General features: G+C 45.5%; 2 protein-coding genes across 2 annotated transcripts; one reads left to right on the top strand and one right to left on the bottom strand.

Annotated features, from left to right (window-relative positions):
* Positions 1-8,841: 8,841 nt before the first annotated feature.
* On the top strand, positions 8,842-10,573 carry LOC109734149 (noroxomaritidine synthase 1). Its single transcript, XM_020293368.4, has one exon. It carries the CDS (start codon positions 8,893-8,895, stop codon positions 10,435-10,437), a length of 1,545 nt encoding a protein of 514 aa, XP_020148957.1. The 5' UTR covers positions 8,842-8,892; the 3' UTR covers positions 10,438-10,573.
* Positions 10,574-11,868: 1,295 nt separating this feature from the next.
* LOC109734152 (uncharacterized) lies at positions 11,869-16,578 on the bottom strand. The gene is made up of 4 exons (XM_020293370.3): positions 16,374-16,578; positions 16,116-16,230; positions 12,314-15,315; positions 11,869-12,132 (listed from the first exon to the last, which is right to left on the bottom strand). Exons 2-3 carry the CDS (start codon positions 16,125-16,127, stop codon positions 12,334-12,336), a joined length of 2,994 nt encoding a protein of 997 aa, XP_020148959.1. The 5' UTR covers positions 16,128-16,230; positions 16,374-16,578; the 3' UTR covers positions 11,869-12,132; positions 12,314-12,333.
* Between the last annotated feature and the right edge of the window lie 634 nt (positions 16,579-17,212).

The following is a 17,212-nucleotide window of genomic DNA, read 5'->3' as shown; positions in this document are numbered from 1 at the left end:
GTTTCATCAGGTAGACATACCCATATCTACTTAAATCATCAGTGAGAGTGAGAACATAACGATATCCTCCGCGAGCCTCAACACTCATTGGACCACACACATCGGTATGTATGATTTCCAATAAGTTGGTTGCTCGCTCCATTGTTCCGGAGAACGGAGTCTTGGTCATCTTACCCATGAGGCATGGTTCGCACGTGTCAAATGATTCGTAATCAAGAGACTCCAAAAGTCCATCTGCATGGAGCTTCTTCATGCGCTTGACACCAATGTGACCAAGGCGGCAGTGCCACAAGTATGTGGGACTATCGTTATCAACTTTACATCTTTTGGTATTCACACTATGAACATGTGTAACATCACGTTCGAGATTCATCAAAAATAAACCATTGACCAGCGGGGCATGACCATAAAACATATCTCTCAAATAAATAGAACAACCATTATTCTCAGATTTAAATGAGTAGCCATCTCGAATTAAACGAGATCCAAATACAATGTTCATGCTCAAAGCTGGCACTAAATAACAATTATTGAGGTTTAAAACTAATCCCGTGGGTAGATGCAGAGGTAGCGTGCCAACGGCGATCACATCGACCTTGGAACCATTCCCGACGCGCATCGTCACCTCGTCCTTTGCCAGTCTCCGTTTATTCCGTAGTTCCTGCTTTGAGTTACAAATATGAGCAACCGCACCGGTATCAAATACCCAGGAGCTACTACGAGTACTGGTAAGGTACACATCAATTACTTGTATATCACATATACCTTGGGTGTTGCCGGCCTTCTTCTTGTCCGCTAAATATTTGGGGCAGTTCCGCTTCCAGTGACCACTTCCCTTGCAATAAAAGCACTCAGTCTCGGGCTTGGGTCCATTCTTTGACTTCTTCCCGGTAACTGGCTTACCGGGCGCGGCAACTCCCTTGCCGTCCTTCTTGAAGTTCTTCTTACCCTTGCCCTTCTTGAACTTAGTGGTTTTATTCACCATCAACACTTGATGTTCTTTTCTGATCTCTACCTCAGCTGATTTCAGCATTGAATATACCTCGGGAATGGTCTTTTCCATCCCCTGCATATTGTAGTTCATCACAAAGCTCTTGTAGCTTGGTGGAAGCGACTGGAGGATTCTGTCAATGACCGCGTCATCCGGGAGATTAACTCCCAGCTGAGACAAGCGGTTGTGCAACCCAGACATTCTGAGTATGTGCTCACTAACAGAACTGTTCTCCTCCATTTTACAGCTGAAGAACTTGTCGGAGACATCATATCTCTCGACCCGGGCATGAGCTTGAAAAACCAGTTTCAGCTCCTCGAACATCTCATATGCTCCATGTTTCTCAAAACGCTTTTGGAGACCCAGTTCTAAGCTGTAAAGCATGCCGCACTGAACGAGGGAGTAATCATCAGCACGCTGCTGCCAAGCGTTCATAACGTCTTGGTTCTCAGGGATTGGTGCTTCACCTAGCGGTGCTTCTAAGACATAATCTTTCTTGGCTGCTATGAGGATGATCCTCAGGTTCCGGACCCAGTCCGTATAGTTGCTGCCATCATCTTTCAGCTTGGTTTTCTCTAGGAACGCGTTGAGATTGAGGACAACATGGGCCATTTGATCTACAATACATAGTGTAAAGATTTTAGACTAAGTTCATGATATTAAGTTCATATAATCAAATTATTTAATGAACTCCCACTCAGATAGACATCCCTCTAGTCATCTAAGTGAAACATGATCCGAGTTTAACTAGGCCGTGTCCGATCATCACGTGAGACGGACTAGTCAAGATCGGTGAACATCTCCATGTTGATCGTATCTTCTATACGACTCATGCTCGACCTTTCGGTCCTCCGTGTTCCGAGGCCATGTCTGTACATGCTAGGCTCGTCAAGTCAACCTAAGTGTATTGCATGTGTTCCGAGGCCATGTCTGTACATGCTAGGCTCGTCAACACCCGTTGTATTCGAACGTTAGAATCTATCACACCCGATCATCACGTGGTGCTTCGAAACAACGAACCTTCGCAACGGTGCACAGTTAGGGTGAGCACTTTCTTGAAATTATTATAAGGGATCATCTTACTTACTACCGTCGTTCTAAGCAAATAAGATGCAAAAATATGATAAACATCACATGCAATCAAATAGTGACATGATATGGCCAATATCATCATGCTCCTTTGATCTCCATCTTCGGGGTACCATGATCATCTTCGTCACCGGCATGACACCATGATCTCCATCATCATGATCTCCATCATTGTGTCTTCATGAAGTCGTCACGCCAACGATTACTTCTACTTCTATGGCTAACGCGTTTAGCAACAAAGTAAAGTAATTTACATGGCGTTATTCAATGACACGCAGGTCATTCAAAATAATAAAGACAACTCCTATGGCTCCTGCCGGTTGTCATACTCATCGACATGCAAGTCGTGATTCCTATTACAAGAATATGATCAATCTCATACATCACATATATCATTCATCACATCTTCTGGCCATATCACATCACATAGCACTTGCTGCAAAAACAAGTTAGACGTCCTCTAATTGTTGTTGCAAGTTTTTACGTGGTTTGTAGGTTTCTAGCAAGAACATTTTCTTACCTACGTATGACCACAACGTGATTTGCCAATTTCTATTTACCCTTCATAAGGACCCTTTTCATCGAATCTGTTCCGACTAAAGTAGGAGAGACAGACACCCGCTAGCACCTTATGCAACTAGTGCATGTCAGTCGGTGGAACCTGTCTCACGTAAGCGTACGTGTAAGTTCGGTCCGGGCCGCTTCATCCTACAATGCCGCCGAAACAAGAAACGACTAGTAGCGGCAAGAAGAATTGGCAAACTCAACGCCCACAACTGCTTTGTGTTCTACTCGTGCATAGTAACTACGCATAGGCCTGGCTCATGATGCCACTGTTGGGAATCGTAGCATAATTTTAAAATTTTCCTACGCTCACCAAGATGCATCTATGGAGTGTACTAGCAACGAGGGGAAGGGAGTGCATCTACATACCCTTGTAGATCGCGAGCGGAAGCGTTCCAATGAACATGGATGACGGAGTCGTACTCGCCGTGATCCAAATCACCGATGACCGAGTGCCGAACGGACGGCACCTCCGCGTTCAACACACGTACGGTGCAGCGACGTCTCCTCCTTCTTGATCCAGCAAGGGGGAAGGAGAGGTTGATGGAGATCCAACAGCACAACGGCGTGGTGGTGGATGTAGCGGGTCTCCGGCAGGGCTTCGCCAAGCTTCTGCGAGAGAGAGAGAGGTGTTGCAGGGGAGGAGGGAGGCGCCCAAGGCTGTGTGTTGCTGCCCTCCCTCCCCCCCCTTTATATAGGCCCCTGGGGGGGTGCGCCAGCCCTAGGAGATGGGATCTCCAAGGGGGGGGGGGGGCGGCGGCCAAGGCGGAAAGGGGTTGCCTTGCCCCCCAAGGCAAGGGGGAAGCTCCCCCCCAGGGTTCCCAACCCTAGGCGCATGGGGGGAGGCCCAAGGGGGGGCGCCCAGCCCACTAGGGGCTGGTTCCCTTCCACTTTCAGCCCACGGGGCCCTCCGGGATAGGTGGCCCCACCCGGTGGACCCCCGGGACCCTTCCGGTGGTCCCGGTACAATACCGGTAACCCCCGAAACTTTCCCGGTGGCCGAAACTGGACTTCCTATATATAATTCTTCACCTCCGGACCATTCCGGAACCTCTCGTGACGTCCGGGATCTCATCCGGGACTCCGAACAACTTTCGGGTTTCCGCATACATATATCTCTACAACCCTAGCGTCACCGAACCTTAAGTGTGTAGACCCTACGGGTTCGGGAGACATGCAGACATGACCGAGACGCCTCTCCGGTCAATAACCAACAGCGGGATCTGGATACCCATGTTGGCTCCCACATGTTCCACGATGATCTCATCGGATGAACCACGGTGTCGAGGATTCAATCAATCCGTATGCAATTCCCTTTGTCAATCGGTATGTTACTTGCCCGAGATTCGATCGTCGGTATCCCAATACCTTGTTCAATCTCGTTACCGGCAAGTCTATTTACTCGTACCGCAATGCATGATCCCGTGACTAACGCCTTAGTCACATTGAGCTCATTATGATGATGCATTACCGAGTGGGCCCAGAGATACCTCTCCGTCACACGGAGTGACAAATCCCAGTCTCGATCCGTGCCAACCCAACAGACACTTTCGGAGATACCCGTAGTGCACCTTTATAGTCACCCAGTTACGTTGTGACGATTGGCACACCCAAAGCACTCCTACGGTATCCGGGAGTTGCACGATCTCATGGTCTAAGGAAAAGATACTTGACATTGGAAAAGCTCTAGCAAACGAAACTACACGATCTTTTATGCTATGCTTAGGATTGGGTCTTGTCCATCACATCATTCTCCTAATGATGTGATCCCGTTATCAATGACATCCAATGTCCATAGTCAGGAAACCATGACTATCTGTTGATCAACGAGCTAGTCAACTAGAGGCTTACTAGGGACACTTTGGGGTCTATGTATTCACACATGTATTACGATTTCCGGACAATACAATTATAGCATGAACAATAGACAATTACCATGAACAAAGAAATATAATAATAACCATTTATTATTGCCTCTAGGGCATATTTCCAACAATCTGTAGCATCTCGAGAAATTCAGAATACACTACAGCATCTCAAGACATCTGCCCACCTTTTGTTTTGGTCAGTTGACCAGATTGTGCCAAATTGTGCCCAACCACAAAGACGAAAGGCACTAGCACCACATAGTTGCATTGACCAAATAGACTTGTTTCACGAGTGCTTAATTTGCATTGACCAAATAGACTATAATCACAGACATTTTAGGAATATTGCTTGTCCAATCTGTGTGTGGAAATTTTAGGACTATGTGAATAAAATGTTTTGAACTAAGAAGATGATTATTGGACTATGTGGTTATTCAACTAAGGAGTAGGGAGTATTCTAGATCATCATCTAGGAGCAGATTAAAAATTAATTCAAATAATCCAAATTCCAATAAATTCCAACATTATACAACATGAGAAGAAGAAGAAGAAGAAGAAGAAGAATAGCTCCTAGCATATGCTTCTTCTTCTTCTTCTCTTCTTCTTCTTCTTCTTACAAGTTCTTAGCTTCTTCTTCTTCTTACTCCCTACAAATCCAAATAAATCTAATAAATTCAAATAATTCAAATTAATCCAATAAATCCATACACATGGCATACACAAAATATACACATGACACATGGCATACTCCTATCCTTTCTTTTCCTTTTCCTTTTCCCTTACCCTTTCCTTTGTCTATTCCCCTTGTTCTATAATGGCCTTCGTGTCAGCAAGTAGCTCAGCGTTGCAGTATACACCGATTATTTCCTCTCCACCATTCTGTAGGCGATCCTTGTGCAGATGCGGCATCTTGTAGTTATTTCCTCCTTGATCTTTCATCACTTCAACCATGACTGCTTGCAATGTCATAAAGCTTTTGAAAAGCTTATGGGCATCATAGTTCTCGAACTCCTCTTCTACACCCTGTACCAATTTCTGGATGTTCATAGGTGCCTTGTAAAAAAATCTACCTCAACAAATGATTGCCACCCCTCAATTTTCAATTTTTTTAATTGATTGCATACGACTGTTTAGAACATTGCTGCACTCAATATACATAGAGGTATGACTAGCCTTAAAGAAAGCGTGCGATTCTGGTTAGATGCCTTGTAATTGCACTGATCCGTGATCAACACCTTTTTTTTGGAAAAACTTCCAATCTAATCATTATCAAGCATGATATTACAACGAATATTAAAAATAATAAAAATTACATCCAGATCCGCAGACCACCTAGCGACGCCTACAAGCACTGAGATAATACATACATATCTCATTAGGCATTAGATATAATATAAAATGGAGATTATGGGCCTTCCTACTGTTTTTCGCCGCCGTGACCGATCAGCTATAATTTTCTGTAGCGGTGGATACACCGACCAGAGGCGATTAATGCCTGAAACAAATCTCGCCATGATATCTACCAGCAGAATGCATACACGTTGTTTTCATCCCGAATTAGTAGTATGGGGAAATACCAAATGGTAGACCATGCATATGCATGCATCGAGTTGAGGTCGTTGTGGAAGATGGCCGGGGGCCGGGTATGCATCATGGACTGGATAGTGATATATGGAACCAAATTAATCAAAGACAGTGTCTTCTAAACCAAGGCCTTATGGATCTCCGCGATAGATCATACTCCACTGAGTATAACATCTTAGTTAATGCAGCATGGAGTTAAGCACATAAAAAAATGGATTTGGCATGCATAGTCGACTCTATCAGGATTGCCAGCATCGAGTTAAGCAACTCTCATCGTTGACTCTATTAATGCAACCATCGAACAAAATGCCAGCCTCGGGCTGGCCATAGTGGGGTAACATAAGTAGTATCATGCACTTGGACTTGCAAACATGCTTATGTGGCAGGCAATTAAAGAAGAGAGAGATGGTTATAGTAACATAGATAGATACCGTAACATAATAAATGTACTATGCACTATAGAGTTAGTAACTTAGACTAGTAACATACCCACTATGACCAGCCTCAAACCTACCGCTCTTTTACTAATTTCTGTCCTTAGCATTAGAGCATCTCCAATAGAGGCGCTAGATTAGCCGCGCGCTGGAAAAAACGAGTATATTGCGCGCGCGATCGAAACTGGCGCTCTAGCAGCCCCGCCATAATCCCGCATGCGGCAAAGTAGGTTCAGCGCGCGCTGGGAAAACGACATCACGCGCTGCTTATTTAGGGCGCCCGCTTGCCTGCAAAATCTGGGCTGCTGCAGGTGAGGCCGCCGAATTGGGCTCCGTGTTTTTACACTTCTCGTAAAGCAAAACACCAACCCAGCGGGCTAAAATGCTATTTCGGCGCTGTAAAGAGATGCTCTAAATGGAGCCACCGCCATGTCCATGCAGCATACACCCAAGTACTAAGCATATGATCCTCACAACACTGATAATGATGTCGATTACGTTCTCGCAAGAGCTGCTCATGTACACAATAACAAAACAGTTAATCTGCTAGAGGAACCAAAACAAGACACTGGCCATAATAACCTGCTATAGAAAAAATAGTTAATCCCATTAATGAATAATGGTGCGCTGGAGCGCGTTAACCTCTAGTATATAATATAGCAGTATGGTTTTTTGTAGGTCGAGCTACATGGTACCCCTTATCTTAACCATTTATTTTTGCATCATGATCCGTGCAGGCATATTTGTCTTTTTTGTTTCTCTCAAACGAAACAACATATTAACTTCGAACTTTGCAGGACTACAAAACATTGTAACTGCAATGTGGAGAAAAAACTTTTGAATTTTTTACATGCATTTTAAATGCTTAAAATAAATTTTTAATCAGTAAAAATCTTATTTTTTATATTTTTGTCGGACCAAAAAATTTGAAAGTTTTCTCATACATTGAAGTTCTAAAGTTTGTTTGATATGCAAAGTTTGGAGTCCATATGTTGATTCATTTGAGAGAAATAAAAGAGAGAAATTTTCATGTAGAAAGTTAGTTGGAGAGCACCGATCTTAAATCAATATTAAAGGGATGAGGGGCTCCATGTAGCTGGACCTCCACAGGAACTTTCTGTATAATAGAATGGACTAGTCTTGGATCAAAGGTGCTTCAACACCATCACTTGGTCAAAAGTTTGAATAACCCAAATGAAATCCGATTGCCACATAAAATCCTAAAAGCCAAATAAAAACTTAAAAATCAAATGAGCACAAATTAGGGTGTTATAGCTATCGCCTGATAGTCATCGCCAACAACCTACTTTTTGGTCGACGGTGCCAAGACCAACCACCGACGAGCCTTTGTCGACCCGTCAGTGGTGACTGATTGTACAAGAAGCTAAGAGGATATAATTACGAGGATTTCATGAAAATCATGATCATGGGCTGTTGGAGTATCTGGCCCAAAAATGGATTCGTCCTTGATAACAAATCCACCTAAAAAAAATTTGTAATCCCTAAAAAAATGATTGCAGAGGACTGTTTAAAACATTGTTGCACTCATTATACATAGAGCCTAGGACTAGCCTTAAAGAAGGCATGCAATTCTGGTTAGATGCCTTGTAATTGCACTGATCTGTGATCAACACCCTTAAACCTCCTTATGTTCACATCCCATTTTTATGACAATACATACCCCATTTGAATATTTGATACTCCCTCTGTAAACTAATATAAGAGCGTTTAGCACGCTCTTATATTAGTTTACAGAGGGAGTACAATATAAAATGGCGATTAGGGGGGTGGATGCACCGACCAGCGGCGATTAATGCCTGAAATAAGTCTGGCCATGATATATAGCAGCTGCATGCATATACGTTGTTTTCATCCCGAACTAGCAGCATGGGCAAATGCCGAATGGTAGACCATATGCATATGCATGCATCGACTTGAGATCGTGGTGGAAGATGGCCGGGGGCCGGGTATGCATCATGGACTGGATAGCGATACTCCTACACGAAATCAAATTAATTGAAGACAATGTAGTCTTCTATACCAGGGACTATATAGATCATGCTCCATTGATTATAACATCTTAGTTAGTGCATGGGGTTAAGAAAAAAAAAGGATTTGGCGTTCTGGAGATATGTATCAAGGATTACCAGCATCTTGTTAAGGAACTCTCATCGTTGACTCTATTAATGCATCCATCGAACCAACTGACAGCACTAAACCTTCCACACTTTTACTAATTTCGGCCCTTAGCATTTATGAATAAACACACAGAGGGAACTTCTCTCTATAAATGGAGCCATCGCCATGTCCATGGAGCATACACCCAAGCACTAGCATCTCCCCACACTAGCTACTGAAAAAAATGTCGATCTCGTTCTCGCAAGAGCTGCTCATCTCCACACTCGCCATCATTCTTGTTCCCCTCTACATGTTGTACCTCAGGTCTAGTAGACCAAAGAACCCACCAGCGCTCCCCACAAACTGGCCAATAGTGGGCGTGTTCCCTTACCTTATTGCCAACTTCCACAACCTGCACGACTACCTCGCCGCCGTCCTCGCCGAAGCAGGCCACAACTTCAGGGCGCACGGCCCGCCTGGGACCGGGTTGCGGTTCTTCATCACATGCGAGCCGGCCAACGTCCGGCACATCTTCACGACGAACCACGCAAACTTCCCCAAGGGCGCGGAGTTCGCCGCCATCTTTGACATCGCCGGTGGCAGCTTCTTCACGACTGAAGGCGAGCCCTGGCGTCGGCAGCGGGCAAGAGCCCAGAGAGTCTTGAGCAACCCACGGTTGCTTGTCCGTATGACCGCTTGCTGCCGTGACAAGGTGGAGAATGGCCTCCTCCCGGTGCTTATGCACATGGCGACCGCCGCGACCCCGTTCGACCTGCAAGATTTGACAACGAGGCTCGTGTTCGACATGACCGCCGCGCCTCTCTTCGGCGTGGACCCTGGCCTCCTCTCCCCGGACATGCCCCCCATGGACGCAGCGGCCGCCATGGACACGGTCATGGAGGTGGCCTTGTTCCGGCACACCGTGCCGGCCTCTTGCTGGAAGGCGATGAGGCGGCTAAACATCGGCCCGGAAAGGAAGCTCGCCGCAGCGCACACGGTTCTAGGTGGGTTCATTGAGGAGATGGTGGAGAGGAGGAAGAAGGAACATGTTGCAAACGAGGGAGATCCTTCTTCCGTGGACATTCTGTCTTCCTACATCGACGATCTAGACTACCAGCAGAACGATGGCTTGCTCCACGCGACGCTCATCAACTACATGATCGCTGGGAGGGACACGATCGGCACAGCTTTGACATGGGTCTTCTACAACCTCGCCCAAAACCCTCATGTCATGTCGGCCATCCGCAACGAACTATCACCCATCGCATCACGGAAAGCAGCCACAGGCGCCAACAACAGCAGCACCATGGTAATCTTTGAACCGGAGGAGACCAAATCTCTCGTCTACATGAGAGCCGCCCTACACGAGTCTCTCAGGTTGCATCCGCCGGTCCCCATCGAGCGTAAGACGGCGGTCGCCAACGACGTGATGCCGACTGGCCATGTAGTGCACGCCGGTGACACCTTATTGATTTCTCTCCACTCCATGGGGAGAATGGAAGGCGTGTGGGGAAAAGACTGCCTGGAGTATAACCCGGATAGATGGCTCTCAGAGGATGGCAAGAAGCTGCGGTACGTGCCGTCTCACAAATTTTTGGCATTCAGCTCGGGCCCGAGGCTGTGCCTTGGCAAGGACATCTCATTTATGCAGATGAATACTATTGTTGCGGCAATGGTGTGGAACTTCGACATGGAGGTGGTTGAAGGGCAGAGAGTCCAGCCGAAGATGTCTTGTGTGCTGCAGATGAAAAATGGACTCATAGTGAAGTTGAAGAAGCGAGATATGTAACATTTTGTCTCTTTTTCTTGTCTGCAATTGTACCTTGCGTGAGCCTTTCGGGGTTCGGGACCTCAGAGTATTTGTATGTGTACTGTTATATGATTTTTGTGTGTATATGTTTTGCTATATATGAGTACAAATAAAAGTTGATATGTATACATAGACCCTACGTATCATATACTCTCTAAGTCCCAAAATAAGTGACTCAACTTTGTACTTTGTACTAAAGCTAGTACAAAGTTGGGTCACTTATTTTGGGACGGAGTGAGTACAACCTAAAGGCCTACAACTTATTACTTATATAACCTAAAGTTTGTTGACTTATAGCCTGCATCAGTGGCGAATCTAGGATGCAAATGGAGGGTAGGCTCAACTTCAAATACGCTAATTTTTATTGGAGGTAGTGCAGCGTGATGCGATAAGATGGCTGGGAGTTGTTATTTTCTTGGCTAGGCCTAACTAGTGTGCTTGGTAGTAATTTTTTTTTTTGTGATTTTTTAGGGCAGGCTTGAGCCTGTTTAAGCCTGTTGAGTAGAATCGCCGGTGCCTGCATGTGAGATACTTCCTCCGTTCCTAGATATTACTCTTTTTAGATATTTCAATATAGACTACATACGGAGCAAAGTGAGTAAATCTACCCTCTAAACTATGTCTATATACATCCGTGTGTAGTTCATATTGGAATCTCTAGAAAGACTTATATTTAGGAACGGAGGAAGTAGATACTGATGACTACAACTTCCCCTAAGGTGTGAGCAACAAACTTCGTTTTTTTTTTTCTGCGGGAAGGTGTGACCAACAATCTGACAGGATTTGATTTGTTCAATGGAATTCAACCGGATATGAACCTTTTTTTTTGGACAACTGAAATAATCATCAACAGGTCAGTCAGTGCTACAAAACATAAACATCCCATCTGCAAATTGAGTTCGCTTCAGCTAACGATGACAAACTGAGTTCGTTCCCGCCGGACCGTCCAGGAATCAGAGCAGGTCGATACCTGCCACAGCAGTTGCTGGTGAGGGCCTTGATCTTCTCTCTCCATACCCTCGCCGGAGTTGCCGTGCAGATCTGAAGGCCCGTCGTCTCGTGCGCCGTGCTTCTTGTCTGCCAGAGAGCAGAGACTGGCCGCAACACCCATCTGCACAAAGGCTAAAGCTAGCTACTGGAACGAAATGCAGCTTGAAGCTGTACCCTGTGCCGTACGTACGGGATATGGGACACACATTGCACTTGCTTGATTCTCCTCTGCTCTGCTCTGCTCTGGTACGAAATGATCGCTTGTCCCGGCCGGCCACTTGAAGATCCAAGTAACACACACAGCAAGCCAAAAGGACCGTGATTGGATTCCACAACTTCAATCCCTGCCCTTGATTGAAACTCAGAGGCAACACTATATTAACTATGCTGTTTCACTAGCTTTGGCAAGCAGCACTCTCATTACACCCACAGACACATCAAGCACTTCTTATTGCAACCACAAACCAAACCAAACCAAACAACACACATATATTGTTCCTCACCTGAAAATAATTAAGCCTGCACACACACACACACACACACACACACACAGCATCAAACCAGAACCAATTTATTCTTGGGAAAATACACAGCCACAATCTCGGAAGCAAACACCTGAACCGTTGCGGCAACAGCAGCAGTCGACGGCAGCAAGATGTCGCCATCTTTTTGCAACAACCAAACCTACACAGCACATGTAATGATGATAATATTGATTAAATGGAAGCAAATTAGATAGTATGTAACAGGGTATTTAATCACCCAAGGTCTCTCTCTCTCTCTCTCTCTCTGTGCACCATGAATATACTATGACAGATGCATGAAACAAGATCAAAAATAAGAGAGAACACATGACTGTGTGTACCTGAATAGCGCCTGGTCAGCTCACCGTAGAACTGAGACTCTAGGCAGGGGCTTCTTGTAATACGCCGAGTGGCGCGGCCGGAAGAGGGAAGGGTCGTGGCCAGCCTCCGGCCCATCCCACTCCAGCGCCTCCCACCAGTCCTCCTCGCAGTCCACGATAGGGCGGCTATCTCGGCCAACAGAGGGGAGGCGCTTGAGACCCCAGCATCCCCTGACCCTGATAGTCTCAAGCTTGGGAGCAAACATCTTGGCCTGGCATATATGTTCCAGCTTGAAGAGCTGATGGAAGTAGATATGCTTCAGGTTTGGGAAACCCAGAACATCTTTACGGTAGCTTGTAGCTATGCTTGTCAGAATCTCTGGCTCCACGGGGAACACCTGCCTTAGATCACCACAAAAGACGATGTGGAGGGTTTCCAACCTTCTCAAGGTGTATAACCTGGAAAACTGGAGCACAAATGTGAGCCTTGGGCAGGAGGACAGGTGTATGCTCTGCAGTTTCGCAAAGGAAACAGGGTCCTCAATATCCCGTGCCCTTTGTCTGCTCCAAATGCAATGGGCCATCGGGAGATCAGCTGCCCAAAAGTTTACTAGTTCTCTAAATTTGTTGTATCCCCAGATAATATTGAAGATTGTGTGCAACTTGGGACATCTCACAATGTGACAAGATTTCAGATGTTTCCATATAAGTTTCTCACCTCCCATGGACATCATATGTTCAGGGATGACAGTGCTGATGGAAGAATTGTCGTGCGCATGCAACAACTCAGTCTTGTCCATCACAAAGATGATAGCCTTCACTACTTGTGTGCTCTCCATTCTAGTGAAACTAATTCCATCACCAATCTCCACATGGGAGCCCAACGGCTGAAACTGCGGTGCACTATTATAGCAATCATCAATAGTCATGTTGTCAACAACGACATCCATGTAGGTGATGTAAGCATTGGGTATTATTGACTTCAGCCGAGGAGGACCCATTATATGCCCACCACTACCAATGGTAGTCTTCTTATAGCTTTGCTCCTCAACTTTGTTGGTACATGGGACACATAAATTTAGATGAAACCTACTACTCTTCCAACAGAACTCAACATTACTCTCTAATACCAAGGTCTGAAGAAACCTTATGTCCATTATAGTAGCATATGCTTGAAGAAGTTCTGCTTGAACAAGACAGACTAAAGAATCAATGCGCAACACTGTATGTTTTGGCATACCATTTTTAGGCCATAATATGGCAAGGAGCTGCAGACATCCCAACAGAATAATTTGCTTGAGGCATGGGGCCTGCACCACCTTATCTTTCAGGTCAAGTGTTTTGACCAATGTGCCTGATAGATCTAGCTCCTCAAGATTTGGAAGCGATCCACGCAACTTGAAGTTCACCAATCTTGCACAACCAGCCAAAGAGATATGAGAAATTTGAGCATTGTTATTCTGATCCCCTCTTGTACAACAATCTAAGCTGAAGGATTCAAGTGATGGCGGTAGTCCTTCCGGGCCCACACTTTCCAGTTTAACACAATCATCGAGAATCAGAATCTTGAGGCTAGTAGCCCCTGACATACTTGGCAAAGCTTGTATTGTACTATCCCCAGATAGGTCAAGGAACTCCAACTTAACCATATTGGTGAATTCATCATTTTGGCCTGTCCCCCAAGGTGACGTAGGCTCAATTACTCGAAGCTTGTGAAGGTTTTGCAGTTGTCGCCATGTAAAACTGTGTTGCCAAATTCTTCCCTTCTTTATGTGTACCTCTCTAATGTTCCGAGCAATCTGCTCTGTTATCTCCGGTGACAAGGCAAATTCCCAATCTGTGTGGCATATGTCTAGTACCCATAGGCTCTGAAAACATTCCATTGCTGGTCTATCTTGCTTCTCATCTTCTTCTACTCGATGATCCTTGCAGCCATCTAATCCGAGGAACCTTAAGTTGCGGCAACAACCGAAAGGAGGTGCAGAAAAACAGAAGGTGCAACGGCATAACTTGAGCACACGAAGCATGTTCGATTGATGAAACGTGTCATTAGGTAAGGGTCTTGATGGAGGATCAGATCTGCTTGCGGTTCCAGCAAGAAAAAAGGACGTTGACCATGGATACAAAACAGAGTTATACCTGGATAATATCCACCGTTCAAGAGGCGTGTTCAGTTCATCACCAAAAGTGGGCAGTGAATTAGATGAATAATCCTTTATATTTATTTGTTGATGCAGAGCAGCTGCAACCTCCCATGCTTCATCATCCTGATCTCCTTTTATAATCCCATCACAGACCCAATAGTTAGAAGCATGGGTAGCCCAGTCATAGTCCATGATGTTGCCTCCCTGAGAATTTAATGACAGCAAATACAAGCAACACTCTTCAACTGCTTCACCAAGCTTATTTGTGTACCCAACAATTTCTCTAGCCTCTATTTTAAGCAGAAAATTCCACAGCTCATCATTGTGTGCATAAAGAAAAAGATTGGAATCATCCACCTTCTCACTAATTCCTGGGTTGAGCCGAAGCCTTTCTCGAAATGACCACAATATCTTAGTACCAAAAAACTCTGGTTGAGGAACGCCAAAAGCGCTTAAATTAACCATATCATTGCTTCCGTTATGAAAGACCACTAAACATCTGTGCGCCATAAGGACTTGAAGGATCTCTCTCCCAATGAATCCTATTTCAGCTCTTGAGCCTTCGTCTATCCCACAGAAATCATCTTCTTCATCTTGCCTATCAAAAATATCCATTACCCGATGAGGAAGAACTTCTTGTGCAATTGTCCTCTGGAGAGCTCTTCGGCTTTTCCACCTGGAGCAATCGATGTGGATGATCTTGTTGAATATCTTCAGCAGAGATGGTGGAGGGTCTTCAGCTATAGCTCTAAGCACCGCCGAAGCAGCCAACCCATCCCATCCATCAAAATAGATGGCCTTGTGTGCAGTACTGCTTGTATCCTCCAGATAAGGGATTAACTGTTGCACTGCTTCTTCAATGTTGTCCACATAAATCCTCTGCATTAGTAAGTTGATGGTAATTAGTTGAGGTCACTCACTACAGCAGTTTTCGTCTAGCAACATATATGCAAAAGGTGCACCTACTTTTCTTGATTAGGATCGGCACTAATTATATGGAGTTATGGACTGCAGGCACTCATGTAGGCCCACAGTAACCCAGGAGCATAGTTCCAGTGTATATGTGTTAATCAGATGGACCACCAGTCGTACTGTCGGCCATGGCAGGCGGCAGGTCATCATTGGTGTGCGACCCAAATCCAGTATGCTCTGGTTTGAAGGTCAGTGCTAGCAGCCACCCGCCAGAGACCGGAGCATAGCAGTGGCAGTGCTGAGCTAGCTGGGAGAGGAGGCAGAGATGTTAATTAAACTGGTGGCGTTTGGAGGAGGGCCAAGTCATGACCTCCTAGAGAAAGGAGGACAGCAAGGTCCTGCATCCAGGGGATGGGGCACATAATTAATCTGATGACGGTTGGAGGAGGGTCCGTCCCCTTCTATCTAAGCCTCCTAGCTCTTGTAATATTATTATTAAGCCTCAAGATTTAAAGGGTTAATTAATTTCAGCAATAGTTGCATCCTTTATTTGTGTGTGTGTGTGTGTGTGTGTGTGTTAATATTAAGCCATCGTTGCTTGATCCTTGGAGCTAATGAACACATAATTAAATCTTGAAGGTGTGACAATTTTATTCAAGAGCCAACTAAGACATCTCTAACATAACATGCCACCAGAGGAAAGTAATACAGTACTAATCTGCACCGTGAGGATTGCATGCATGCATGTGTAGCACAGAAATTAATACCTGCCGACGCATGATGACTGATGTTTGAGTGAAGGCCTTGCAGAGACAAGAAGCTCCGGAAATCTAACCCATTGATTAATTTGCACCTCCAGATGAATCAATTAGCAGGTGGCACCTAGTTACCAGAAGAGCGTAATTGTTAGTCAATGCATAATTAAAATACTGGTTCTTTTGAAAAGAAAAGAAACTGCAAAGCAATTAAGATGGGAAATATATATATATGTAGCAGAAGAATCGTATTAATAGTTTTGATAGTACCTTAATCAGTAGGCTGGCTGGCACATCTCATGATCTGATCTATGATGAGGTTGCAGAAGAAACAATTTATACGTTTATGACAGGTGAAGGAGGAGCAACGAATGAATGAGGATAGTGGGGAACAGTTGTGCAAGTGTTGCCGATCGACTTGCTGGTATGCAATGCCGTGCTTGCTTTTGTTTTTCCTTTGGCTTTAGTTCTGGCCAAAGCATCCGTAGCTGGTTCTTTGCTTGAGGCTGGAGCTACTTCAAGAATAAAGATTGAACTATCAGCTTCTTCCTCCTTTTCCTTTTCCTTTTCTTTTGCTTTGAATAAAGCAGGGGTCTAGACCTTGGACTGGATTCGAAGCAGTATCAAAAGTGTTGAACATGTGTACATGTACGTAGGTCCGGGTTCTGTATGCAGTAACTGTAGTATCTGTCTCCCTCTGTATGTACGTGTATCTTAGAAGACAAGATACCGGTCGCACTCCTTGTACCTATATATATGTGCCTAGTGCACGATCAATCAATTATCGATGCACCAAATCATTCTCTACATGGTATCTATCGTAAGTCGATCTTCCAGCTTCCGCTAACCCTAGCCGCCGCCTCGGGCCACCGCCGCTGCGATCTCCCGCCCCCGCCCCAAGCCGCCGCCACCACCCCTCCTCCCCACCGCGCGCCTTCCCCTCCGCGCCGCGCCGCCCCTTCCCGCCGCGCCGCCTGCCTCCCGCCGCCGCGCTGCCTCTCCTCAGCCGCGCCGCCGCCTCCCTCCCCACGATCTCCTCGCCATGTCATCCAACGCCTCCACCTACTCCAACCCCTTCGCCGTCGACCCTGCCGAGATCCGCGACATCA

Source organism: Aegilops tauschii, chromosome 2 (assembly GCF_002575655.3).
Source record: "Aegilops tauschii subsp. strangulata cultivar AL8/78 chromosome 2, Aet v6.0, whole genome shotgun sequence".
In the NCBI taxonomy this organism is placed as follows: Eukaryota; Viridiplantae; Streptophyta; class Magnoliopsida; order Poales; family Poaceae; genus Aegilops; species Aegilops tauschii.
The sequence above is the reverse complement of the archived record's forward strand: the minus strand, read 5'-3'. Positions and strand labels throughout refer to the sequence as shown.